At 40.0% G+C, this 24,760-nt stretch overlaps 3 protein-coding genes across 9 annotated transcripts; 1 reads left to right on the top strand and 2 right to left on the bottom strand.

Moving 5' to 3' along the window:
- Positions 1-83: 83 nt before the first annotated feature.
- On the bottom strand, positions 84-9,884 carry LOC117397087 (junctional adhesion molecule A-like). 2 transcript variants are annotated; one of them, XM_059009912.1, is made up of 10 exons: positions 9,774-9,884; positions 9,466-9,554; positions 5,430-5,492; positions 5,033-5,143; positions 4,011-4,151; positions 3,423-3,625; positions 2,872-2,974; positions 2,588-2,695; positions 1,843-1,900; positions 84-1,145 (listed from the first exon to the last, which is right to left on the bottom strand). In XM_059009912.1, exons 2-10 carry the CDS (start codon positions 9,524-9,526, stop codon positions 1,013-1,015), a joined length of 981 nt encoding a protein of 326 aa, XP_058865895.1. In that variant the 5' UTR covers positions 9,527-9,554; positions 9,774-9,884; the 3' UTR covers positions 84-1,012. The 2 variants fall into 2 exon arrangements, with proteins under 2 accessions (XP_058865895.1, XP_058865896.1); XM_059009913.1 differs by lacking the exon at positions 9,774-9,884 and adding an exon at positions 2,189-2,201 and having other exon boundaries at positions 9,466-9,767.
- Positions 8,947-14,161, top strand: LOC117966559 (zinc finger protein 239-like). 2 transcript variants are annotated; one of them, XM_059009911.1, is made up of 2 exons: positions 8,947-9,063; positions 11,775-14,161. In XM_059009911.1, the coding sequence occupies exon 2, from the start codon at positions 11,820-11,822 to the stop codon at positions 12,906-12,908; it is 1,089 nt and encodes a 362-aa protein (XP_058865894.1). In that variant the 5' UTR covers positions 8,947-9,063; positions 11,775-11,819; the 3' UTR covers positions 12,909-14,161. The 2 variants fall into 2 exon arrangements, with proteins under 2 accessions (XP_058865894.1, XP_034768772.2); XM_034912881.2 differs by lacking the exon at positions 8,947-9,063 and adding an exon at positions 10,605-10,854.
- Positions 13,766-23,764, bottom strand: LOC117397090 (upstream stimulatory factor 1). 5 transcript variants are annotated; one of them, XM_033995626.3, is made up of 11 exons: positions 20,261-20,364; positions 18,401-18,487; positions 18,128-18,177; positions 17,798-17,943; positions 16,892-17,002; positions 16,633-16,783; positions 16,044-16,131; positions 15,540-15,598; positions 15,168-15,262; positions 14,737-14,865; positions 13,766-14,655 (listed from the first exon to the last, which is right to left on the bottom strand). In XM_033995626.3, exons 2-11 carry the CDS (start codon positions 18,406-18,408, stop codon positions 14,566-14,568), a joined length of 927 nt encoding a protein of 308 aa, XP_033851517.1. In that variant the 5' UTR covers positions 18,409-18,487; positions 20,261-20,364; the 3' UTR covers positions 13,766-14,565. The 5 variants fall into 5 exon arrangements, 2 of the variants coding, with proteins under 2 accessions (XP_033851517.1, XP_033851518.1); XM_033995627.3 differs by having other exon boundaries at positions 17,828-17,943; XR_009311239.1 differs by lacking the exons at positions 13,766-14,655; positions 14,737-14,865; positions 15,168-15,262; ... (4 more) ...; positions 17,798-17,943; positions 18,128-18,177 and adding exons at positions 22,406-23,131; positions 23,507-23,764 and having other exon boundaries at positions 18,400-18,487; positions 20,261-21,880.
- Between the last annotated feature and the right edge of the window lie 996 nt (positions 23,765-24,760).

Below are 24,760 nucleotides of genomic sequence, written 5' to 3'. Positions count from 1 at the left end.
TGGATTTAGTAGGGACTTTATACTAGAAACCTTGTGGTGTGAAATGTTCAGTTGGTCTTTAAATGAAAGCAGGACACGTGATATTATTAGAAACAGCGTCATTTTATTAAGTTAAATTTTTTTTACAACACCTGAAGTTTTACCTTGTGTAGTTTCAATTAACAACATTACTGAAAAAAAATAGAAACACAAACACACAACACATTAAAACGATCCTGTACACATTAAAAAACGACCAAAACTAGTTCCAAAATTATCATTTTGGTCCCTAGGGAAAAAACTTTCAACCAACAAAGACAGAGAAATCTATTAGTATACCCGCATACATGTATATATTTATAAAAAAAAACAAAAAAACTTTATTACCACCTAAATTGCCCAAACATTCACACATTTAAAATGTCTCGTCTACTACCTACACACGCAGAGCACCACTACAGTGTTTAAAACAACGTTATTTTAGGAAGGTGTGGTTGACCATATTGAAATGTGGTCCATTCTTCAGATTTTTCTGTTTTGCACCATGGGGGGTGTTTTAGAAGCTACTAGAGTCCTGCTGTCTGTTTCTGGTGCCCCCACCTGCCACTTTCTACCATGTGAAAGTTACGGCTTCATTACGAGCATCATTCATTTAGGTTTCAGCTTAGAGATTTGTCTTCATAGTTAACTAACGGGACATGTGGCTCCATCTTAAAGCATGGACATTTTTTTTCTTTTACCCGTTGAATTTAAAATTAGAATACAAAATAAAACAATGACTCAGTTCTTCCTAAACGTAATTGGGTGTCGAGTCCTTTGCAGGGTTGCAGTGTGGTTTGAATAGATTCTAAAAATTGGTTAAAAAATTCTAAACTCATTTTAGGAATATTGTGTTAGAAATTGAGTACCGTGGGATGCGACACTACATATTATAAAACCAGGACTCCTCATCGCACACAATAACACTGCAATCCACAAAAAAAAAAAAAAAGACACTTGAATTTAACCAAACATAATCCAACACAGGGGGCTGTCAGCAAAACACGGGAAGTTGCATTTGTTCTTTACAGAAAATATAAAATAAGTTACAGAAGAGTTTGTGATGACCGGAGTCTATCCACGAGAAGAGGTCACACCAAAAAGGAAGACTTCTGTCTGAAATCGACCTGAATAAAAAAAAAAGAAGGGAGAGATGGACAACCATTACTACATTCTGCTCTTCAACTTCCCATCATCACTCCCTTTGTATTTAAAACAGTTCATTCACACTCTCTCTAAATGTCCAGCACAACGTTATGTGATGCATGGGTTCATGGGTGTGTATATATTATATAGAGAGAGGGTTAGAGACAGACAATGGTATAAACACACTTTTATAGTGTTTTTCTCCAGTAATATATTAATTGATGACATTAATGGGATAGGTTACATAATGTATTTGTGACAAATCCTTGATGACATCAGGGGGTCCTCTTATGACATATTACCTATGCGTTCTGAGGTCACCAGGTTTTGTGGCACATTAGAACCTTGGGCTTTATATCAGTGAACTGGGCTTTGTGAATGTAGTTGGACCAGAAGCACGCTGTTCATGAACAAGGTAGGGGATAGGTAATGTAGAGCTAGCAAATAGAAAAAGGGATGCCCTTACTACCACAATAGACAGAACACTAATGTAAAAGCAAAGCTGAATTTATTATTGAGGAGGCGATTACGTGAAGATTAGGGAAGGCTGAACTATTTTATTTAAATTCTGTGCTCTTTCATGAAAGAGCTTTTGGGATTACTAATGGAAAGGTTTTTTTTGTTTTCTCTCAACAGGAAATGTACCACTACCATTTTTAAAGATAGATAAATACTCACATCATCTCCTGGGTCAGTGTCTCTAACTGGAGGCACACTGTACACCACTTTAGGTTTTCTGAGAGAGAGAGGAGAGAGAGAGGGACTTTAATAATCATGTATATAAAAAAGAAAGCAATTATTCACACAAACTAAAAACTTAAGGCTCAAAAACATATTAGCAACAGTTGGAGAAATGAAGGAAATAAATCATCTTGTTTGACCAACTACAGGAGAAAAAAAACCCCACAGAACCCAGCCTAGGAAGCTGAGTGCGGGGAAACACCGCACACGAGAAACAGCACATTGTGCCAGGAACAGGGTTACTTTGGGAGGTCAAAAGTAAAGAGAGAATAAAGACACTTACTTTTCCTTTCGTTCTGTTGAGGGGCACGAGGAGAAACAAGAGAATAAAGTGTTAAACATCACAAATGAGATTCAGATAGACTGACAGGCTATGCATAGTAAACATGCAAAACTAGGTGTCAAAGTGTGACTGCAACCCACCGCTCCTGAAGGTTCTGACATTTTTATAAAAAAAACATTTGCAACTTCCCAATCTTTAGACAATTTACAAACTAGCCATCTGCGATCTTAAGTTTGTCAACTCCTTTAAAAGATTCAGACTTATCAAGCCTCCCCATCCCAATCCCTCTTGGTTTTAAGCTAAATAAATGCAGTCCTGTTTTGATATTGTTAATGTAATTGTAAACTTGGTATTTGTTATATGCCAATAAAAGTAAAAGGTTAATAAGCCAATACTTACTGGGCAGATACCCTTTACGATTCGCATACCAGAGAGCCAATCCAATTACAGCAATCGTCAGCGCCACTATGATGACTGCAGCAACGATCCCCCCGACGTTCACATCCCCTGAAAACACAGAACATTTACAAGACCTGCACATCACCTGCCATGACACTGTCAAGAAGCTCCGACAGCACCACCGGCTTTCCAGTTTCTCTAGGGCAGTTCATCTCTATCTCGCTAAAGACACAAGTGACAATCTGCAGTGCTGCTGGCGGTGCGTTTCATTTTCATTTTCTTACCGACTTCCATTCGTACAGCTCCACAACTGCTAGGCTGCCCAATTCCGTTTTGTGCTTGGCAGTAATATTCCCCGGAATCGATTTTCGCCACAGGTTGAAATGTCTAACAGAAAGCAAGAGAATCCATTGATAGAGTCATATCAAGTGAAGCATGTGCGCATGTGTGCAGTACTGGCTGCTGTAAAACCAACCAAGTTAGCATAACGTTGGTCTAGCCATATAAAGACGTGATATCTACACAACTGCAGTAGGCACTAGTATCAACATGAAAAAAAAAAAGAGTGTGTGCTCTCCACAGCAGGATGACATTTTATAAGTACCGTTTGGACATTATCAGATCAATTATCTTCATCGCACTTTAACTTCTTTAATAGACTAAGAATAGCAGTGTCAAACTCAAAATCCCTTTGCCTGAAACACACTCCTATTTAATAAAGTGTACAGCTACAGCGAGTAAGAGGATATTGAATCACATTGCATATTCATTGTATTTATTCAATTGCACATTAAGCAGGAGCAACCCAGCGTATGGAGAATAGCTTCCAGCTTACCAGAGTCCCTGTTGAGGGGTCGAACGTGTAGGAGGAGTTCTGGAAGGCTGCGAGTTGTTTTGGCGAGTTTGGGACAGGAACCTTGTTTTTAAACCATTGGTAAGTGGGCTTGGGGGACGCATCCTTATCTGAACAGGTCAGAGTGACCTGCGATCCCGTGGTCGCAGAGGTGGGCACTCTGCACGCAGGAGGGGAGGGAGGCACTGCGAAAAAATATATACATTGAGATTACCAGTAACAACATGCAGAAAAACTCAATCAGAATCGAGGTAAAACAATTTGTAAGTCCAGTAGACAAACGTTTCAAAAGCTTGTCCATTTGCCTTAATTTTTCGCTTTGGCTACGATAACATCCTGTTCCACGCAGAATAGTTCCGTTTTAAACAGTTCTCGAGATGTAAAAACCAGAGTGTATCTCACATTCATAAAGACAGGCCCCTCCTTAGATCCCCAGATTGATACTCAAAACTAGTGCTACGAGAAACCGTAATTAGATAAAACTGTGTTATGACTAAAGCTGTAAAACGGTTTGTAATCTGAAACTGCATCCGGAAACGGACCCCCAGTCCGGTCCAGTACGTTCCTCACCTTGTACGATGAGTTGGATCATCTTTTCTGCATAGCCACCATTAGAAGTCACTTCACACGTGTAGACGCCATTATCTTTGCGTGTAACCTTACTGAAGCGAAGTCCACCAGTGTATCTTTCAATGCGGCCCACGTACGCCGCTGCAAGGATCGAAGAAATTCATTCATTAAAAACACCTCCACAAACACATTCAACAAACACCTCCACAAACACATTCGACAAACACCTCCACAAACACATTCAACAAACACCACCACAAACACATTCAACAAACACCTCCACAAACACATTCAACAAACACCTCCACAAACACATTCAACAAACACCTCCACAAACACATTCGACAAACACCTCCACAAACACATTCAACAAACACCACCACAAACACATTCAACAAACACCTCCACAAACACATTCAACAAACACCTCCACAAACACATTCGACAAACACCTCCACAAACACATTCGACAAACACCTCCACAAACACATTCAACAAACACCACCACAAACACATTCAACAAACACCACCACAAACACATTCGACAAACACCTCCACAAACACATTCGACAAACACCACCACAAACACATTCGACAAACACCTCCACAAACACATTCGACAAACACCTCCACAAACACATTCGACAAACACCTCCACAAACACATTCAACAAACACCTCCACAAACACATTCAACAAACACCTCCACAAACACATTCGACAAACACCACCACAAACACATTCGACAAACACCTCCACAAACACATTCAACAAACACCTCCACAAACACATTCAACAAACACCACCACAAACACATTCCTGATTGCTGTCAATTAGTTGCAAATAACAATCAACCCAGAATTGCATCTTTTCCATTTTTGGAATGGGCTGAGTGTGGGTTACGTACAGCTATAAGATTTCATCCATAGCACTGAAAACACTATGTAGCAGAATATGTGGTGACTCTAAAAGAGGAGGGAGGATTGTTTCAATGGTTTTTGTGAGATTAAAACTGTACTGTACCTGTTGGCTGGTTGTTGTAGAAAACAAATTCAATTCCTTTGCTGGTCTCCAATTTCCATTCAACTCTTGGGTCACCAAAATCCGCACTATACTCACAGGACAGATCAGCAGCTAAAATAAATAAATAAATAAACTGGGCAATTTAAACATTCAAATACTACTACATCAGTCATTTCAAACACTCAATCATAAGATGACAGCAACACCATCGATAAGTAAGGTGTTGGTTATCTGTATACTGCACTGGTGCTGGAAGCTTTAATTGCAGGCTTAACCACTCGTTATTTAATTGGGAACTTCGCCCAGCTGTTAAGAGTGTGATGCCCTGTTGAGTTTCTATATTTGCTTGCTCAAACCTCCAATAACCCCCCATAAGATCATTTTGACACCAACTTACCTGCGTTTTCCGGGACCGAAACTTTGTCCGACTTGCTGGTTATTGAAAAGGATGAAGCAGTGGCTGTGGAGAGAACACAAACACACATACTGCACTCATGAGTCATTCCATCTCAAGCAGAGCAATGACTGACAATCAATGCTGTTTGTCAAAGTCATCCCCACATGGAAGACCAGGGGGCAGCAGAGACACTATGCTACAAAACCCTAACAGCAAGTGTTCTCCTGTCTTATTATTCGACTTGTGTGAGCCTTACAGAAAGAAACTAGCTTCCCATAAATAGCTGGGGCAGCTTGCGAGAAGAAAAATCCTGTCACAAAATACCTGGCCGGCCGAGCAGAGTGTCACTGGTTTCAAAGGGCAAATGCAAATCAAACATGACATGTTGCTGGGGAGCTTCTAGAAACAGCGCTGTTGTATTTAAAAGCATGACATCACAGTAGCCTGGCTTTATCAGTTAGCAGCAAAGCACTGAAACATGATACGGTGTTGAAGAAACCGGGAGGAACTTCCCTGTTTTCAACAGAGGTAGACGGCGAGTTTCGGCAATAGTGAAAGAGCGTTGACGAAGAGATCTAAAAACCCAGTCAAGGCTGTGCGTCACAGACAGAGCACACAATGACCAGCACTAGTCTGAGCTGCTGCTGCTGCTGCTGCTCTTCAGCAGGTCTCTGAACCGATCATTGCTGATTGCTGTCCACAGCATGCGTTTCCAATTCCACATCTATATCAGTAGTTTACTTTTAATATTTAATTCTCCCATTGCCTAGCAGTTTTTTTTTTCTTCCTATCAGCCTTAATTGTAGTTTACCTGTACAAAAAGTATATGCTTTGTATATTTAAGCTTTGATTTGCAAAATAAGCTCACAATTACCAAAACTGCAATGCAAGTCTTAAACTATAGATCACTGTATTCATTACAAATAGGCCAATCCCCCTGTACCTGCTTGCAGTTGATGCATCAAACCTAGAAGAATCAATGCACACACACACACACACACACAGAAGGTCTTTATATTCTCTCTATGATTAGTTTCATGTTCCAGAAAGTCATTTGATTTGACTGTGCATGGGGTTACAAGTATAAAACATTGCACATTATATGCTGAGCTTTCGTTTTAAAACTTTAGATCACAAACAAATAGCTGGAAGGTTAATTGAAGTGTGTTGCATCAACCATGAAGAATTTCTTTTAAAAGTTACACCCAAACTAGCTCTAACAATTCTTTTTTGTTGTTTAAAACTTTGAGTTCTGACAGAGAGACGTTTCGGTGAAACCAGGCCCACTTCTCTTCCTCCACCCCCCACTAGACTCCAGTAAATGTATTGCACACACGTGTGTGTCCTGGTATTTACTTCCTCTCAATCCCAGTTTACCAGGCTGTGCATGGGTGTACTTGCTGCTGTATTAATCAGACAGCAATTGCACACATCTGTTAAGTAAGAGGTCAATCACTCAACCAGACGAGGTGCTCATCAGAGAACAAGCAGCTCTCTTGTTTGACGCCTATTGGAAGAGGTACAGTTGATATGCATGAAACCTGCAGTTTCAATGGAAGCAGAATTGGCTTAGTCATGACATTAGCATAAAGAAGCCCTCAGTTTCAATGAACAAAGGTCACTATGTTAGCAAACAATAAAAGTCTATAAAATCAAATGTTGCAAGGCATCTATGTAAAGGCAGTAACAACTTCACTGTGGCTCTTTACATAGTGTGTGATCTATCTAACTGTATAGGTATATAAAACACACACACTGTATATACACAATAATTTCTACAGCGACACATGTCTGTGGTTGACTAGACTTCACTGGGTATTTGTAGATCAACAAGAAGCACACCTGTAGTCTTTGTCACGATGCCTGCACCTGTTGGGAGCTCATTAGCATACAGTACAAGTGTTAGATTTCATTCAAACACTAGTCAAACATATCGTGCTGTGTCTGCATGGCAAACAGGTGTTCTCCCATAGGCCGCACCTACACTTATTTAAATCGAATGAGCAAGACACTCTGCATTATGTGGGCGTTTAAATGCAATGAATTGCCAAGGCGGGTCTGCATTGATCTGGAACGCAGGAGGTTAGTTTAAAACAGTAATTAAGTAATTAAATGACTAACAGCAGGGTTCTGCTATTGTAAAAATACATTTAAAAAAAAAGAGGGATGAGCAATGTTAGGTCCCTATAATCTAATTCTATAGCGTAGGCCAAGTAGTCCCTGATTAGCAATTCCAACACATTCAAACTCACATTCACATGGATCTCTTATACAGCTGATATGCCTGAAACCTGCAGTTTCAATGGAAGCACGGTTGTTTTATTCATGACATTAGTTTCATTGAAAATGAAGACGAAGGGAAAGGGTGCTTCTTCCAGTCAAGGGCAGGCTAAGGCATGGAGACTGACCTGGACCCTCACCCCCTAAGTGAAAGGGTTGAGGCTGGAGGCATTGTCAATGGCACTATAGAGAAGTGGATATTACCACAGGCTGTGTTATCACCTGTTTTGAGAGCTGAAAGTGATCATATATAACCAGATGTACATCAAACTGACCTCAAAAGGAACCACAAGTTACTCTTAATATAGATTCAACTGTCTACTTTTCTCTTAACAGAAGAAATGCTGGCGTTTTGCTGTAGGAATCCTCTTAAAACCTCAGTGTTATAAAAATCAGCTGCCTGGACCAGGGCTGGGGTCTATTCCAATTCCATTTCCAATTGGGAACTGATTAAACAAAGGAATTGGAAATTGATTCTAAAAAGGAACTGGAACTGACCTGAAGCCTGCCCTTGCTAAACAAGCTGTTTTATTTTTTAAATGATCTACAAAAAGATAAAACAGACCACAAAAAGGAAATCGCAAGCTGATCTGACTGTAGATGCAATGCACAGTTGACATTTTTTCACTTAGTGCAAGACATTCTGGGGTTTTTTTTTGCAGTTTGAATTGAGTCACTGCTGAATATGACTGCATTTTTTTTTTTTTTTAATGAAATATGACCCAGTTTATTTGTGGCAATTTAATCATTACAAAAAACATGGACTACAGCATGCAATGTGGTTTCATGAATAAAAATACAGGTCAAATACATTTACTAGTGAATGGATTCAAACGTCAATTAGACCAGACCTTGCATTAAATGAACTGTGAAGACGGCTTGTTTAGTAAATAAAACTGTATTTGGATTCTATATATGGGTTGTGTTTGGTAGGAATAGAGGCAGGCTGTCCTATTCCATTAACAGTCGGTATTTTGTACAGCCTGCATGCAGGTTTTTATTATTTACAGTTTTATCTGAGCCCAGATAGTACCGTGACATCAATGACCTGCTGGCATTCTCAGTGAAAAATCGTGCTACAGGATTTGAGACACAAACTTTATACCCCCACCAACCTAACCTTGCAGAGTTTCCTGAAAATGTCAACCGGTTATTTTTGTTCTTGTAATGAATGTAACAACATGTGTTATTTGTTTTATAATTCACACTGCATAAAGGACAAGGACAAGTGCTGCACTTTCTAAAAGGCAGATTGACCTGAACGATAAGCCTGACCAAACTTGGGATTCAAGTAATGTAGGGGATCACTCGTTCGAACCATGGCTTATTAGTTAATGACAGTCTCCAATTCCAGGTACTGTATCCTTTATTATATATCTCTATGAACAGCATGCATTGATACAGGACTAACTACATGTTCCTGCAGCCAACGTGTGTTAGGCTACCATGTTTATTAATATTTAAAGTTTACTTATTGCGTCAATGTTATTAATATTGTTAACAAATAAATACTAGGCCATCATTCGGAAATGTGTCCATTTCAATATAATTTTAAAATGCAAAAACAAAACAAAAAAAAAAAAACACCACCACATTATTCTAACAATAATTAACTTTAAACCACAAATACTGTACTTAAGACTTTATTTTAGACAGCCGTGAAACATCAGGTACGTTACAAAACCAGGAATGCCGAGTGCAGGTAAAGCATTTCAATGTACCGTTTTACAAATAAAAGTATTAACTGACTACTCACCTGCTAGTAAAAGACCTAGGAACGCAGAAGCCAGTGCTTTCAAACTCGAGCCTCTCGCCATTGCTGTCGGACTGTAACTCCAATGCGCGCTTAAACGAAAACGCAATTTACCCCCCCCCCAAAAAAACTAATTAAACAAGTCTACCTATTTGTTAGCAGTAATATGATTGTTTGACGTGTATAGCAAAAATATATATATATATAATTATCAAGTAGTTTGAACTACACTCCTTTAGCGTTAAAAATCTACTCACAACCGAAACGACCACAAACCTATCTACGCCCTTCCGTGTTGCTGTATGCCTTACCTGTCCAACAGGTAAAAACTCTTCTGGTTGGCTGGAATTGTTCTAATTAGTCATTTCGGAGCGGATGCATCTGCATTCTCTTCTCCTTTTGTAATTGGTTGCCCTCAGTTTGGTTTCTGTGTGTGGGGGTGGCGGTTGTTGCAAAATGTTTGCAAAAACTAAAGTGACGAAACTAGATGTTTGTTCAATGGGACTAAATAAATTCCAACTCGCATAACCTGATAAAATGGCCAATATGTTAACAGTGTGTGCTGTTATTAAGTTCTGCTGCCATATATATATATATATATATATATATATATATATATATATATATATATATATATATATATATATATATATATATATATATATAATAAGTCACTATTTGTCCTAAAGAACAAAATGACGTTTTTGAAGGACAGAGAATGACCCTTTAAACGCCGCTTATAAAGACACCATGCTTTACTGAAACTGTGGGACAGGTAAATACAGAAATAGAAATAATAATAATAATAATAATAATAATAATAATAATAATAATAATAATAATAATAATAATAATAATAATAATTTAAAAACAAAAACCTAGTCAATGTGGTATTGTTTTTTTCTGGTTTCGGTAGCAAAACTAATAAACATATTTGTCAGCTGTGTTTTGTTTTCATATGCTGGCCTGTATCTTTATCTCCCACTCCTATACAAATGCATGTGACACGTTGTGTCGAATAACATTTGAAAAATAAGTTTTCCAATGGCGGATTCTTACTAACTAAACAATATGTTTACTGCGCTTTTTAAAACGAAGACTCAATTTCCCAGAAAGCAACAGAAACATTTCGTCGGAAAAAATGAATCGACGCGTGATGATGTTTTTTTTTTTCACGCTGTGCGTGCTGGGAATTGTAGTGAGGAGGTCCAATCTCCATTTTGTACAGGGAAGCAGCAATACACATCAAAACAGCGGTTTTAAAACAAGACGTTATCATGATCAGAATCGGAATTAGTGCACATTTACTTATTTCCTGGCATCTTCAGAAGCTGTACAGTTTGTTAAACTTAGAATAACAGAAAAGACGACAGCTAAGCTGCATGCCAAAGGGTAAGACACTATGGCGTTTTTTTCAACATATCAGATAGAATGCACATCAGTGTTTTTTCAATTAACGAAAATGGTTAAAAACGAAAAAAAAAAAAAATCAACATTTTCCTTAACGAAATAGTAATAGAAACTGGGAAATGTTTTAAACTCAAATGAAACTGAAACGAAAAAATAGACATGAAAAACGAATATTCTGAGTTGTGTTCATATTTTTATAGTTTCAAAAAAAATGCTACAGAAATAGACTTCCTTGCTGTGTGACACTGTTGCCAAAGCACGTGGATGAATGTGTTTGCACTGTCAAAAAACAGAGCTGGGATTTTAAGTGATTTAATACGTTTATTTTTGTATGCAGCAATTCAGCGTGAACCAAAAAAAAAAAAAAAAAAATCTTACAATGAAAGGTACTGAAACTGATATTTTTTTCTAAAACTGACATATATCTTTTTGAATTTAGTTAACTGAAACTAAAACTAAATAATTAAAAACTAAAACTAAATAGAAACAAAATCAACTGCATCAAAACTGAACTGAAATGCAGAAACTGAAAAAAAAAAACACTGATGCATATTAAGGAATTTTAATCCAAAATACAGAATTGTAGCTCGGTATAGTAGTTTTTAAAAAAAAAAAGCTTAATACCAAGTTGAATTGCGATTGACTTTCCATAAGACTACAGTTCCCAAAATGCATTGGAAAACAATTCCGCTTTCGGTCCATATTATATTCGGCTTTACTGTCAAAATGCTTACTGAGGGTTGTAGTTTATCTACGAACCTCATTATTTTCCCCAGTTTCTAACGGCAGGAGCTTTAGAACTGGTTTTCAAACTGCGCACATTGACTGGTATAGTAAGCTCATTTGCATTTGCTTTGACTGGATCTAACTGACATGGCTTTATGATTTATTTTTTTTTACAGGAAAGATGAAAAACACCTAATTAAAGCAAATTAGACATTTGGGAGATGGAAGCTGTTACTTTTGAAGAGGAGTTATCAGAAATCGAACCTGCCCAAGACATCTGTGAAGTGGAATCAGTCCCGAGGGAAGGCAATGACGTCAAACTTGAATCTGTCCAAGACAAAGATGAGGTCTTAACTGAACCGACAGTCATTCTCCAGAGCGCGCACCCCTGCACTGAATGTGAGAAGCGTTTTACAGCCAGTAGCAGCCTTAGGCGACATCAAAAGATTCACACGGGCGCGACAATTTACATTTGTTCAGACTGCGGCCGGAGCTTTAACCAATCTGGAGAATTCAGGAGGCACTTGAAGGTCCACCTGGAAGCAGGGACTCTCTTTCTGTGCTCGGACTGCGGGAAAAGCTTTGAGACCCTCGTCAAGCTGAAAAAGCACCAGAGCATACACAAGGAAAGGGCCCTGCTTTACTGCAACGAGTGTGGAAAGGGCTTTAAAGAGTCCGGATCCCTCAAACAGCACCTCCGAATCCACACAGGAGAGAGACCGTATCACTGCGCTGAATGCGACAAGAGGTTTACGGATTCGGGCAAGCTGAAGATCCACCTGCGCATCCACACAGGAGAAGCCCCCTTTCCCTGCCCTGAATGTGGGAAGTCTTTCAAAGATGTGGGTAACTTGAGAACCCACCGACGCATACACTCAGGCCTGACCCCGTACCCTTGTAACGTTTGCAATAAAAGCTTCACGCAGATGGGGAACCTTAAAAAACACCAGCGAATTCACACAGGAGAGAAACCCTATCGCTGTACTGAATGCGGGAAGAGTTTTAATCAGTCCGGGGATCTTAAAACGCACCGCAGAATTCACACAGGGGAGAAACCCTACCGCTGCACAGAGTGTGATAAAGGTTTTAAAGAGCTGGGGAAGCTGAAAATCCACCTGCGGATTCATACGGGAGAGAGACCGTATCCCTGTACTGAATGCCACAAGAGTTTTAAGGAGTCGGCCAAACTTACAATCCACATGAGAATCCATACAGGAGCCACCCCTTATCACTGTGCCGTGTGTGGGAAGAGTTTTGCGTACTCGTATCAGTTAAAAGCACATGCCTGTAAAGCAGGGCTGAAACAATAATTATTTTACCAGTTCTTTTTTTTCTTATATAAGAATGTGATTCAGGTGTTAATGGGCCAAATGGTATGTGCACCTTTTTAGAATTACAGATTTATACATCTTTCAAATCCAGATACTTTTCAAACTACTTTAGAAGTTGCAGATACTGTTCAGACTTGTCCAGTGACTTTTGGATCAGTGAAACACAAATAACTCAAGGTCCCTAATAAATGTAAGCTGCGTTACTGTTAATGATCACTCTCTTACTGGTTCCAATGCCGTGGATCTTCGCATGCCTGTTTATTATTTAAAAAATATATTGTTTGATTTTGTGTGTCGTCATACCATCATTTCTGTTCTTGATTAACTGATCTGTATGCTTTTAGGTTATACACTTGAAACATGTTTTTGTAAATACCAATATCTATCATCACACGAGGAGATAAGAGTTATTGTTAAACGGGGAGCTAAGGTACTATCTGCTCATGCCCTCCATCTCTGGAAGCCTGTGTTTGAGTTAACTCTGCCCTCCAGTGGCTCTTAATCGACATCACATAAGCACTGCACATTGTATCAGTCTCTGCATGAGCGGGGCCCTGTATTGAATATAGTGATCATGTAGTATAATGGTATAGAAGGGGCACATTTCCGTGGCTGTGAGACAGTAGATGTGTGAGTAAGGGTCTTGTATACATATATTACTGAGTGCGTCTCCAGGTCTGTTTAATATTTAGCATCTTATTTTTAATTGTGTTCTTGCGTTTAGCAGTCTACTACTGAAGCCCACCAAACTCAACACTAAAAAAGACCTCTCAAGAGATGAAAAGCCAACACAATACACTCTTTCATTTTAGTTTGTTGTTTTTAAGAAGACAGACTTGTACAAAAAAAGGTGAGTTTTATTAAACACCAGGTGTGAGTACAAGACAAAATGCCTCATGGAAATAAAGGGATTTCATGCAGACCTCCTCCTCCCACCCATCCAACAAAAAAAGACGAGTCTTATTTTAAAAGCACTGAAAAATGTAATCCTAACGGGAACATTCAAGATCCTTAACGGTATTGGATGAAAGTCACCCTGTTAGACCTTTCATGATTACAGAGTAAACTGGTATCAAACAGAAAATCATGCATCTTTAACAGCTGGATTGTGATAAACAATTCATACCTTCATTCTTATTAATAATAACTCGTTTTCCTTCATTTAAGCTTTAATCCTCACCCCCACCCCCAAAAACACATTATATATATATATATATATATATATATATATATATATATATATATATATATATATATATATAAAATAACAATACCCCCTCCCTGAAATATATGCAGTTTTCTACACAATCATTGAAATACAAGAGGGTTGGTTGCCAGCTGAAATAAATCATTTATCTGTATAATGCAGGTGGGTTGTGTGAAGATGGTTGCTGATTGAATTCCAAGTTTTTCTGGGGCAGCAGCGCCACCACCAGGTAAAAGGGGGTAAATCCAATTCATTGTTTTTGTTGGTACTGGGATGTAGTAGAATTTCAAAAGCCAAGATGCTGTTACAGTTAGAACGTCTTAAGCTTATTGGGGATTTATGGTGTGTTAATGAAACTGTACAACTGAGGAAACAGCGTTAAGCCACGCAAGCTTCTTGCATTCCAGTGGGAATGCCTTCTTTTCTGCCTCACTGGGGGTCAGGGGTTGCAGCTCCCACAATGCCATGCTGCCTGAGCTGGTTTCTCAAGATCTGGTTCTTCGTTTTCCACTCTTCCACCTGAATGAAAAGAGACAGAAACTGAAACAGCGCAAACAGAAATGTCTTTGATTGTGACGTACAGAAGGGTGCTGTCAGTACCTGCTGCCGTAGTAACTGGTTATCCAATCGCAGCCTGTCCAGTGAGTTCAGCTCTTCCCCCAGCCTGAGGTTGCTCTGACGCATTTCCTGAATGTAATCACAGGCTTTCGACAAGATACCGCCTTTACTCTGAAACCATTCATCATAAAAAGAGCGGTTCATTTCTGCACCCACATGTACGGCAACACATGCATCGTCTACAACTATACACACTCGATTGTGCTCAATTTAGAAACACAAAGAAATTCAATGACATGTTTCGACAAAGTCTTTTTTTAAATCAGACACATAGTTCATCAGAAAAGTCTTGACCATGCACAATTAGAGGGAGGGCACCTTGCTTCAATTCTGATCATTTCAAAAACAAGCTCTTTTAAATTACACAGGTTTTGGTTATTAAGGTTGCCAACATCAAACCCAACTTTCTTTACCTGTCCAGTCTTGGTTGCATCGATGGTGCAATCCGGGATGGTTTTTGAGAGTTGAACAATCCAGTTATTAATCTTGTCTCTACGTCTGCGCTCAACTAGGGAAGCAAAAGAAAACACAACTGTACACTGACTCGTCATTTTCAGGCCATGCATTAGATGCTGGTCTCTGTACAAATGTTTCAACAAGAAATGTTTCAACATGTACTAGTCTTCGTTGCTATAGTTTTTTTAGATTTTATTCTGGATTCTTTTCCCCCGGTTGAACACAGCAAATAGAACTATACTGAAATAGAACTGTATCTTCAATGCACTCATTGACAGCCCCTACTGTCTCCATCTCTCGTTCTGGTGTAATCCCAGAATCCCTGTCACCTTCGTTATGCTGGGCTCTCCTCTTGTCGTCTCTGGTAGTCCTAGGTGCTTCCGACTTGCTGAAAGAACACAATAAAATAAAAAGGTCTTCTAATTGTATCTCGATCAGAGATGGTCAATTCTTGCTCCACATACCATAAAAAGAACATCAAAACACAGATGTCAAAGATCAGAATATAACTTAGCATGCAGACGTCAAATTCTAGGAGTTGTAAAGATTGTTAAGAAAACTAACTGAAGTGTATTTCGAATCTGAGTAGCTACAGATATTAACCATTATTAATGTTAATACATATTTGTTCGTGAGATACAGCAAATTACATGAAACATAACATTAAAGAAAGTCACATCTGCCTAACAGATTCTCCAAGCAAGACCAAAGGCTTTAGATACTGACGAATCAATCTCACTCTAGGAGCAGAACTGTCGCCTCCCAGGTTTAGCCCAGTATTGTGTGGCGTTTAAATGATCATTTCAAAATGAAACTTCAGCAAGGTGTATTACGTGTTGAAAGGCTGAGTTCTGGGAGCGATGGAGCGCTGGTTTCCTCCTGTCAGGACTTCCTGTGGTGACATCATCACATACAGCTGCCCTGAGAGACAGAAATAAAAAGGACAAGATCACACAGCTTCATTTCACCCTCTCTCACACAGTCCACAGCATCAGAAATGGAATTAAATCAAAGAATCTAACTCGCCACATATGAGAAATTAACCAATTGATGTAATAGGTTGGTCAAAATTCCTGATTTAAACCTTTGTTTTTTACCCACGTACAAAGAGGTTAACACTTTATTATGAGATCCTCTCGCTCAAACTTGCAAGATCTTAATAAGAGACACCCTACACACAACGTGTTAACTTGCATTTCCTCACAGTTTGGATACGGGTGTATAAAATATAGGTGTTACTGCATCGCTGTACTATCCATTTACACATTTAACTTAACATCAAGTTCTCTTTACTTTAGGATTTTTTTAAGGCGTTTCAGTTTAATTATAAATGTTTTTTAGTGGCACAAGAAACTACAAGCGTTTATTTTTTTATCACTTACTTGAAAGCAGAAGATCTCCCTACAAGACAAAGCAGCTCACCTGTGGGAGTGTTCTGGCCGAGCAGCGAATCAGTAGCCTGTACGCTGGTTACCATGGTGCCAGGTGTGCCGTCTGTGATTGTCGCCGGGTAGTAGGTGTAATGAGTCTCATTGCCGTCTCCTTCAAGACCCTCTGACTGGGAAAACACAGCCTGAACGAGGAAATGAGAGAGAGGACTTATCAGTGTGTTACGTGCGGGCGTCACAGTGAATCAAACATCATTCATACAAAGTAGCAGGTAGGGGGCGGGGTTTGTTACCTGGGTAACTGGCTGTGCTGTCGGGAATCCGGCCACAACACTGACGGCTGTGGTTCCGTCTGTCTGTCCCTCTATCTGTCCGTCCGAGACTTGAATAACGCGATAGGTGACCTGGATAAGAAAGACAGAATGACTTGAATCCAGTATACATCAGTTAGGGCATTTTAAGAAAACTGGCTCAAGGTTTATCAAGATTATCAATCACGGTAAAACAGTCTTAGAGGGCATTGGACGAACTGATTAAGGGCTATATTGCTAAAACACATCCATTAATTACAACCTGGTGTTGTAAACCTTGACTTTTTATTGCAGTGGCAAACTTTTGAGTTTGGCTTTCTTACCACATTTGTGACACTTCTACACCACGCAGTTTAGCACCTACCGCAAAATCTCTTGGTCAATATGATATAAATGAAATTCAAAAGCCAAATCAACACGCAACATCATTAAGAATATCCTGAATTTTACAATATGCATTGTGTGAAAATATGACTTAAAAAAAGACTACTAAAGTCTCAGAACTCCCGTCTTGTACAAAATATGTAATTTGTATATTTCTTGCAGATGTGAAAATGACTGGTTCACAGTATGTCTGTACTCAAGCGTCAGGACTCATGAATAAGGAAATCATGCCCTGGGGGTTGGTTTGATAAAGCTATACCCCACAGGGATAAGCCACAGCTGAATATTTCAGAGCATTTTGCAGCACTAAAGAATCCATATGAATATTTAACTGTCTGACCAGCTCTGCATCTCTAAATGTAAATGAGACATACTGAGGTGTGCCTCCACTATATCCCATGACCAGGGTAATAAAGACTTAGCTCTGCATTGTGCACTGCTGCGTATAGCAGTCCCAAACAGCAGCATAGCGACTCTGACCTCTACATTGCTCTGCCCTCCTACCTGCCCTGCGGGAGGGTACAGCTCCCCTACCTGCCCCCCGGAACCCTCGGTCTTGAAAAGGTATTTGATTGGCTGCTCTGAGGAGAAGGTGGCTGCTGATTGGATAGTGGCAATGGCTGATGGGTCTTCCGCTGTGGCCACAGCCCCTGAGTGAAAACACAAAGCAAATCAGCTATTGGTCTTTCGATAAAATAAAATTAAAAAGTCTCATACATTCAATTTATATATATATATATATATATATATATATATATATATATGGCCTCCATCAATTTGTGGAGACTCCTATAAAATGAGAATGGTCTCATGTAACAAAGAAACATTCCTTACCTTCCTCAATAACCGGGATGTTCCCGTCTGAATCTGGGCTTTTCTGTTGCCTGAAGAAAGATTTATTTTAAACAAAACTATTACATTTACAAATACATCTTAAACTTGAAATCGCCAACTGTTTAAAAGCTGAAAACAATTTTTTTTTTTAAAAAGGTCTAATTAAGCTCATAGTTCAATTAAGTAATTGAGAACTCAGTTGGAATGAAAACCAGTAGACACGGTGGGTCCCCAGGACTGGGATTGGGAACCTCTGCTTTAAGGTATGCTCACCCCTTCATTTCAACAGACAGTGTTAAATGGTGTGGTGCTGCCTCTCTGGTGAGATCTCAGCCAAGCTCTGAAGACAGCGACCAGGACCTGTTAAAAGAAACACCACTATTTAAAGCTACAGCCAATGCAGATGATGGATACTGCATACAAATGGGGGGTGTGTGTATGGTATCCATGGGTTATACAGAACATTTTGGTCCATGAGAAGCTCAAAGCTGAAAGGTGTTTTTTTTTTTTAAGTGAAATACAGTGTCCGTTTTAAAAAAAAAAGAGTTTTTTTTGTTATTATTATTATTATTATTTATTTTTTGCTGGGGTAAGACCTGTCAGGTTTTTCAACTCCCCTCTCTAACCACAAATTAATTTATTTTATTGAACATGCAAAGCGAGTGTGGACTGTGTTAAGTAGCAGGGGGGTAGCAGTGTGGAGTAGTAGTTAGGGCTCTGGACTCTTGACCGGAGGGTCATGGGTTCAATCCCCGGTGGAGGACACTGCTGCTGTACCCTTGAGCAAGGTACTTTACCTAGATTGCTCCAGTAAAAACCCAGCTGTATAAATGGATAATTGTATGTAAAAAAATAATGTGTAAAAAATAATGTAATTGAATGTACAAAATAATGTGATATCTTGTAACAATTGTAAGTCGCCCTGGATAAGGGCATCTGCTAAGAAATAAATAATAATAATAATAATAAGTGTCACTAAAAAGTTGCTAACTAGTTACTACAAGCACACACCTGCCCGGGGGCGTGAATGACTTCCTATTTATTATTATTATTATTATTATTATTATTAGTTTATTCAGCAGACGCCTTTATCCAAGGCGACTTACAGAGACTAGGGTGTGTGAGCTATGCATCAGCTGCAGAGTCACTTACAACTACGTCTCACCCGAAAGACGGAGCACAAGGAGGTTAAGTGACTTGCTCAGGGTCACACAATGAGTCAGTGGCTGAGCCGGGATTTGAACCGGGGACCTCCTGGTTGCAAGCCCTTGTCTTTAACCACTGGACCACACAGCCTCCTTTCTCCTGCATATAAGATCGTTTCCATCAATCAGACCTCTACAGCTCGCTGATTTGCTGTATATTTGTCTGATTGGCGCGGGACTAGGTGAAGCAGGAAGAAATATTAAACACACAGAAACTTAACCGAGACTCTTTTGATTGATAATGTTTACCATACAACATTTCAAGTATGAACTATGATGCTCTCCCGACAGAATCGCCACCGCAGTTAAACACATTTGATGAAGGCGCTGGTTCATACTGGCTTTACTAATAGATTTAAACCCGATTCATTTGTGGTTTAGAGGCTCATTAAAAACCTGACCGGTCTATAGTGTACCGGAATTATGAGACCAGTTGTCATTCCTAACTGCAGTGCACTGGGTAGAATTAATAAACAAAACCAGAGAAGGGTACAAACACAAATATTCGGAATAATTGCTGCCTACATATTATTAATAAGGCACTGCACGATTGAATGTATTTTTTGTGATTCGCTTACTGTATTACAGTAAATCTGACTTTAAAGTAAACAGCTATTAGCTTTAAAAAAAAAAAAAACACTTAGTGCACCAGGACATTGGAAATAATGAATTAGAAATCTTTAGTGTTACAATATACCAACGCAACTTTTGGATAAGGACGACAGTATTATTAAGTTGTCTTTTATCAACAAAACAATTCACTGACACTAGGTAAGATGTGCAATGCTAACCCTATATTTCGAGTATTTAGGTTGGTAACCGATAAAAGCGTATCTTTGCAACAAACGTTTATCGCCCCTGACAGCTAACAAAACCCAAAATGTAACACAAAGGACAACAATTTAAATATTTAGTTTCCGTCACTTACCCTAAAAACCTTCCTTTTGTTTGTTTTGAAAATGGCCTTTCTGCGCATGAGCACTAACCTACCCACAATCTCCAGTGAAGGCAGTGAGAACCCGGATTCAGAGTCCGCCATCTTTCTTGAGGGCACATAAAAGTGACTCCAGATAGGAGTACGCCATCTTCGTTGTGGGTAAGGTTAGTTCGGGTAAAACCAACCGGATGTTTTTATTTTGGGAAGTTTTGTCAGAAAGGTCAGCTTTGTGAAGCATTTTTTTGTATTATTATTAAAATAAAAAAAAATCCTATATAAGTGACAACATTGCAACTATGAACCGGTACCAAAAAGTTATTTATTGAGAATATTTGTTACACATATTCAAGGTGTCCTGGCCACTAACTATTTAATAGAGAAAATCGGTTCTGAGACAGCTGTTTTATACTATAAAGACTGAAGACATGTCTGTTTTCACAGCTTGAATGGATACACCCACAAGCTCATTAGTGATCTTTTAGATTTGAACTGTGAAGCGCCCTGTGATGCTATTCAAGAGTGCATTGCCGTGTTAAACAAGGTAATGACGACAACAGATTTGAAGAGTTTATACTGTTTATTAGATTCAATGTTAGCTTTCAAGACCTCAAAAGCCTTCAGGCGTAAGTGGAAATCTAAAGAAATAGGCATTATTGTTGAAGGCACCTGCTTTTGTAATTTACACCTGAAGATATATTTGAGGTCTTGAAAGCTAGAGTTTGAAGAGATCATTTTTATTTGGTTTGGGAGCCAACGCATTTCTTTACTGGATCTGTTCGGTGGCACCAGTTCTCCCAGCATGAAGCTGCTGGTGTGTTTTGAGGTTTGCCAACCGAGTGAAACTCTTCCCGCAGTCAGCACAGTGGAACTTCTCTCCGGTATGGCTTCGCTGGTGTCTTTTCAGGTCCCCGGAGAACTTGAAGCACTTCTCACACTGCCTGCAGAGATAGGGAGCCTCGCCAGTGTGAACCCGCTGGTGTGTTTTCAGGTGCTCCAGCTGGCTAAACCTCTTCCCACAGTCAGTGCAGAAATACGGGTACTCCCCCTTGTGAATGAGCTGGTGTCTTTTAAGGTGTTGTGACTGCGTGAAGCTCTTCTCACACTCAGTACAGCGATACGGGCTTTCGCCCGTGTGAATTCGCTGGTGCTGCTTCAGGTTTTCCAAGGTCCTGAAACTCTTTCTGCAGTCAGCGCAGCGATACGGTTTCTCGCCCGTGTGAATTCGCTGGTGCTTCGTAAGGATTCCTAAGCGGCTGAAGCTCTTGCTGCATTCAGTACAGTGGAACGGGGTCTCCCCTGTGTGAGTTCGCTGGTGTGTTTTAAGGCTGCTCAGACGGCTGAAGTTCTTTCCACATTCGGTGCAGAGGTGTGAGGCCAGAGGCTTGCCCATGCTTTCTGAATCAGTGACGCACACAGAGTCTGCAGTTTTGGTACTCAGCTGGTTTAATGCTTGGTTTTCACTGTTTTTGGTGGAACGAGTCCTCAGCATATGCAGGTATGCTTCGCGGTGTGTGTTTTTGACATGCTTATCGAGGTACTTCTTTCCAGTAAAGGAGATTTCACAGTGAGGGCAAGGGTAGGACTCTGTTTCTTCTTCTGAATGAAGTTTGGCTTTGGAAAGAGAAAAAGTAAAGGTGACACATTTATTTGTAGGCGGCCTCTTTTTACTGCATATATTTCAAGTACATTACAGATAAGAAATGTATGCTGATTTCTAGTACCAAATAATTCCATAAAACTTACCAGTTGTGCATTCACTATTTAGGTCTCAAAATGTGCAGTTTTGAAAGAAACACGTTATCGTAAACAAGTATTTAAACTTTAAAACGTGATATCTGGTACTAGATTAAATAACCATGATTTCAGGTAGTGTTGCACTTCATTGGTGATTTCCCCTGAAGTGTGAAACTGTCACCACCCATTCAATGGCTTCTTTCCTGTTCCATTACCCAACCAGCTGTTTCCCATCCTGAGTGGCATGCTTTCAGCCAGTAACATGCTTTGACCCAGAAGGCACTGCTGAGATGAAATGACCCAAGGAGTGGATTTTGGAACAAAACTGTGGACCTACGATCAGAAGTAAAAAATGTGATTCTTGACTTTTTCTTCATAGAACTACAATTCTACTTTACTTACATAACATGCTGGCAGTGGAGTAAGTTTGTCCTGTGATGTGGACTGCCTCCCATTCGGGATACTCTTCTACAATGCAGACCAGTCCCAGATCAGAGACGTTCCCTGCAACGTCAGACTCCAGCTTAGGCTCCTCCTCTTTAATGCAGACAGACCCCAGTGCTGTCACGCTGTCTGCAATGTCAGACTCCAGCTCAGGCTCCTCCTCTTTAACGCAGACAGACCCCAGTCCTGTCACGCTGTCTGCAACGTCAGACTCCAGCTCAGGCTCCTCCTCTTTAATGCAGACAGACCCCAGTCCTGTCACGCTGTCTGCAACGTCAGACTCCAGCTCAGGCTCCTCCTCTTTAATGCAGACAGACCCCAGTCCTGTCACGCTGTCTGCAACGTCAGACTCCAGCTCAGGCTCCTCCTCTTTAATGCAGACAGACCCCAGTCCTGTCACGCTGTCTGCAACGTCAGACTCCAGCTCAGGCTCCTCCTCTTTAATGCAGACAGACCCCAGTCCTGTCACGCTGTCTGCAACGTCAGACTCCAGCTCAGGCTCCTCCTCTTTAATGCAGACAGACCCCAGTCCTGTCACGCTGTCTGCAACGTCAGACTCCAGCTCAGGCTCCTCCTCTTTAATGTGAATAGATTGAAGTCCATTGAGATGATCTTCCCCCCGGCAGTTCTTTTGCCCAGTATCTTCAGAGTGGGCCGATTCCATCTTCAAACCTTCAGCTGTACCTGCGTTGTGAAGAAAAGTCACCGTATTATGACATTGCCTGAAATATGATACAACCACATACAGCAACACAAATGCTATTACACACACTAGTAGCGTTGAAAACAGACACGGTCGCTGTGTGGATCAAATGACAGTACAACCTAAATCATTGCACATATTCTCCGGGTGTGTTCATTAGTTTGACTTTGAAATAATCCAGTTGCAAGCATTTCTGAAAGCTGTACTTATGTTCCCTGAATTTTTCTTTGCGTACCTGATTGCTCGATTAACAACAAAATTACAAGAGGTTACAACAGGTCATCGACTAAACTGCATTGGAAAAGCAACTGGCGAGTTCAAGCGAGAATCTACATCACCCACGTTTAAAAACTCACCGATTTACTTACCGCTTCCGGAGCGAGAAGCGGATTTCACGTTATACAATGCGTGTGCTTGCTGTAAAGACGCTGGAAACGAATCGTGCATGACATAGGTCTGTCATCTGGCCCCAAACTCACTTTCATGTGTTATTTGTCCATCTATGCATGAAATATGCGCTTTGGAGGTGTCAGGCCGTGCAGTTTCAAATATAGAAGTTAAACTCGTATGCTTTACAAACGCGATTCAAAATAATAATGTACATTTTTAAAGTTATTTACCAGGTTGTGTTTGTGATAGATTCCGAGAGTCAGCTGCAAGCAGCTTGTGGTAATTCTGCCCATGTATCTTCTCATTGGATAAGATTTCAGCTCTGGTCTGAAAATGTAGTTGCTGATTGGTCAGTCTGATATATGACCAATCAGAGTCTCTTTCTCAAGCCCCCACAATGACGGGATCCCCTGCCTATCTCTCTACATAGGGTGCCCAGACGTCTCGGTTTTCCATCAGGTTCCCGGTGTCCCGACATTTCTCACAGTCTTTAAAAGACCCCTGTTTTCAGCCACTTCCTGTAGTGGGACACACTCTAAATAACTCTTGTCAAAATTACGTAAACAATTTCTATTCAATGCGAATTTGCAACTGTTTTAATCGGGTAGTTTTGTAGCTGTTTAGTTCTGGCAGGATTTAGCCCAGGCACTAAGCAAAGACAGAAAGCATACACCAGGTTAAATAAATATACACACATATTGCAACAGGTTACAAGATAAGTGTCTTGTAATTCCCTCCAAGCACGGAGAAGACACACGTTAACAGTACATTAATTGGGTTATTATACTCTTTTCCCATGACATAATTTTGTCCTTGAACCCAATCAGAAGAAAACAAGTCTCTTTTAGTTAGTTAGTTAGTACAAAACAGCGGCCTCCCCAAAAGGCAAACCTCTTTGATATTAGGGCTGGACGTCAAAGAACTTGTTTTACAACACTGTCCTGTTGGTCAGGCTTTTGTTCTAAAGACAAAAGCCAAGATACAATCAGCTTCCCAGGGTCTAACCAGAATTCAGGAGACTGAAAGATGTTAATCAGATCCCTAGTCTCATTAGAAATGTAACCAGAACCTCAGAATGCTCAATTTGTGAGTTGTATTTCAAAACCTAACAATTCATTTATCTGTAAATAAAATATTCCAACAAGCAGGTGAATGACCACCTGAATTCTGGCAGCCCCTTATGTGAGTCAGCACATTCTCCACCCACCTACAGGGTCAAT

This window comes from Acipenser ruthenus, chromosome 40, assembly GCF_902713425.1.
Source record: "Acipenser ruthenus chromosome 40, fAciRut3.2 maternal haplotype, whole genome shotgun sequence".
Classification (NCBI taxonomy): domain Eukaryota; kingdom Metazoa; phylum Chordata; class Actinopteri; order Acipenseriformes; family Acipenseridae; genus Acipenser; species Acipenser ruthenus.
The sequence above is the reverse complement of the archived record's forward strand: the minus strand, read 5'-3'. Positions and strand labels throughout refer to the sequence as shown.